General features: G+C 37.5%; 1 protein-coding gene across 6 annotated transcripts in view; it reads left to right on the top strand.

Moving 5' to 3' along the window:
• Nucleotides 1-3,082, top strand: part of LOC106806768 (dual specificity protein phosphatase 12-like) — a 9,418-nt gene extending 6,336 nt beyond the window's left edge. For all 6 annotated transcript variants that reach the window (XM_014808835.1, XM_014808830.1, XM_014808833.1 and 3 more), the window contains 4 exons: nt 1,171-1,261; nt 1,545-1,749; nt 2,007-2,055; nt 2,186-3,082. In XM_014808835.1, coding sequence (XP_014664321.1) covers nt 1,171-1,261; nt 1,545-1,749; nt 2,007-2,055; nt 2,186-2,385 — 545 coding nt within the window. In that variant the 3' untranslated portion in view covers nt 2,386-3,082. The remainder of the gene's footprint in view (nt 1-1,170; nt 1,262-1,544; nt 1,750-2,006; nt 2,056-2,185) is intronic.

Consider the following 3,082-nt stretch of genomic DNA (forward strand, 5'->3'; position numbering starts at 1 on the left):
TTTAAAAAAAATTAGGACCCCCCTAGCATGGCGATGACCTATGGTCCTCGCATTGCTCACTCCTCTGCTAATTAAAATTTCAGCTGAAAATTAAATTATCCAATCTCATCCCTGGATTAGGGAGTAATGCAACTGGTTATTCTTGGGCATATTTCTGACATGATACAGAGCACTAAACCATTCACATTCTTGTGAAGTACTATGCCCTTCTGTTGCATTTAGTTTCTTTAATTATAGTCCAAACCCAGGTTTTAAACACCAGCTGAAGGTGTATGAGAGCTGTGGTTGTCATATGGATGAAGATTGTATGGAGTTCAGAAAGCTCAGACTTAGCAAGCTGTCTCCGATCATGCAGGAGCCAGGTAAGTACTTCCACGAGATATTGACTCATCCTATTAGAAATCTAATCACGTTTAGTTTAGTGCGTTTAGTTTTGTGTGTATGTGTATGTACGTTTATCCACTTAGCTAATGAGTTTGTAATATTTTCATTTTGGCCATAAATACTGACAGATGTTTGTAAATTTTCTGTGTTTTAGAATTAATTGTAACTGAGTGAATTGAAGAGAGAGGTGCTATATTCATCAGCTGACTGACAGTTTGGAACATTTTAAAAACAAAAATGAAAGTGTAGTATATGGAGCAACAGGGGTAGAAATGAACTTTTAAACACAGGAGTCCAACGGACTCCCTACCCTCATACATGTCATAAAGAGGGAGTCCGCAGCAAAATGAGGGAGTCCACAGTCTGAAGTTTAAAATTTAAGATATTAACAATAACGCATGTGCTTATTTTTAAGATTCATGCGGTTGCACGTCTGCCAAATTTTCTTTGGACTTTTACTGAAAAAATACGGTAATTCCGCGAGGCCGTGCTCTGGAACGAACTGGTTAGAATGGCAGAATTTTCATGGAGTCACACGGACTCCTGCATATGTAAAATCAGGGAGTCCGACAGTAAATCAGGGAGTATTTGACTCCGGACTCCCGTTAATTTCGCACCCTGGAGCAATATAATGATACTATATACAACTATACATGTAGCAACCACTGTTTAACCATAGACTTCTTATCAGACAATCATGATTCCTGATGATGTTTCTGGCCTAGACAGCAATATTTTTTAAGCTGTGCTATGCCTTTTGTAAATGAACTCCTCCTATTTTTATAGGAGACAAGATTCTGCCTGAAAGCGTGTTGGCGATTGACCCGATAAATAAGTCCGGAAGAGATGTCTGTCTCTATAAGTGCAAAAAGTGCAGGTAATAAAAGTGGAAGTGCAGTTACAAAAAGGAAGATTCTGTAGACAGATAAAGTACTGAATGTTACATTTTGTTTATATATTGGGTAATATTGTCAGGGTAGATAACATACATAAAAGATTGACTCAACTTGTGTTCATTTCATGTTTACATTCTTCACGTTTTTTTTTTACTTAATAATGTGGTATTCAGTTAGGAGTATAGTGCTGCTCTTTTACATTTAGATACGTATAATGTGAACATGAATGCCACAATGCATCAATTTACATACCCCATGTTACAGGCGCTCTCTGTTTTGTGAGAGTAGTATCATCTCGCACTTCCGTGGGTATTGGGCACCAGTGCCCGATTGGAAGCTGAAGCTTAGACTGGTGAAGATGCCAGCAGAGTCAGCAGAGCCAGCAACTGAGGGCAAGGAATGTCTGGACTCCATCCATGTGGAGCCAGTTCAATGGATGGCAGATGTTATCCTATCCCCTGTTGGGAAGGTGAGAGTACGATAGAACATCCAGTTGATATGTCATTGTTTATTTAAATTTTGAGTATGATCCTGGTGTTGGGTTAGGTTAGTTTTATGCAAGTGGTTTTCTTCATAAATTGTATAAGATGTTTGGCATGCATAGTAATCCCTGATGGATATTGGTTATCTGGTGGTATATTGAATAGTTTTATGTGTTTTGTAACCTTACGCTTGATTTACATTTGTATGTATTACTTATTTAACACAGTATATCCTGTTTTTCAGATACACTGTCCAAAGTGCTCTTTCAAAATTGGCTCCTTCAATTGGGCAGGTGAGTGCCAATTTACTTCTGAAGAGTTGCCTTATTATTAATAATGATTAATTATTACCTGAAGTATACACCTGCCATGTGTAAGTGTCAGTTTTAAATGCAAGCGTATATAAAATTTGTTTGTTCCTAGGTGAACACTGTTCGTGTGGCACGTGGGTGACACCATCTATCTGCATGGACAAGAAAAAGGTGGACAAGTGCCAGCCATTGGTCTCACCTGTAACTACTGCTCAGTCAAAAGAACACACACCATCACAGGACACTCAGTTGCCTACCACTCTGCCAATCGGTGACAAACCATTATCATCCACAACTAGGTCGAAAAATTAGCGTTAGTGTTATCTGACAAGTAAAGCATATGATAGTTCAGCATGTTCACCATGACACCAAACCTTGTACTGTATCAAGCATAATATAATCATGGTTATGATAGGACACGGCAAGAAAGTAAAACAGCTATATAAGTTGAATGGCACCTAAGTGCCAGGATATTTATTCAGCACGTATCTGCAAGTCAATAAATATATTTTGCCTAACAAAATATAGCACAGAGCTGCACAGCGATCATGTGACTTGTGACATTTGCTATCACCTTGTATTGTTATCTATTACTAGCTGGTTTGCACTCAATAATTTCTAACTAATGAGGGATTTTTAGACAGGCAACGTCAGCGCCACAGAGTTTACAAACTACTTTAATTATCAAACAGCACTGATAAATCATCATACGTATGACGCAGGGAATAACATTTTACTGAATTTTCTAGTGCTGTTGATATTTAGTTTCCATTACAAGCTATGCAAATTCTAAATACATAGTATGCCTTTTAACAGCTGGTAGCAGTTGGCATCACATGGTATATTTTCTAGATTAGTGATGTATTATTTAATTTGCATTGCACGTATGTAAAGCAATTGTGTTGTTTTCTATCAAACAAATCTGATATTGAACGTGAGCAAAGCTTGTCATTTATTTACACGTATTATTGTAAGGTCTTAATTGTAAAAATCATATGATTACCTCTCA

Source organism: Priapulus caudatus, unplaced genomic scaffold, assembly GCF_000485595.1.
Source record: "Priapulus caudatus unplaced genomic scaffold, Priapulus_caudatus-5.0.1 Scaffold178, whole genome shotgun sequence".
NCBI lineage: Eukaryota > Metazoa > Priapulida > Priapulimorpha > Priapulimorphida > Priapulidae > Priapulus > Priapulus caudatus.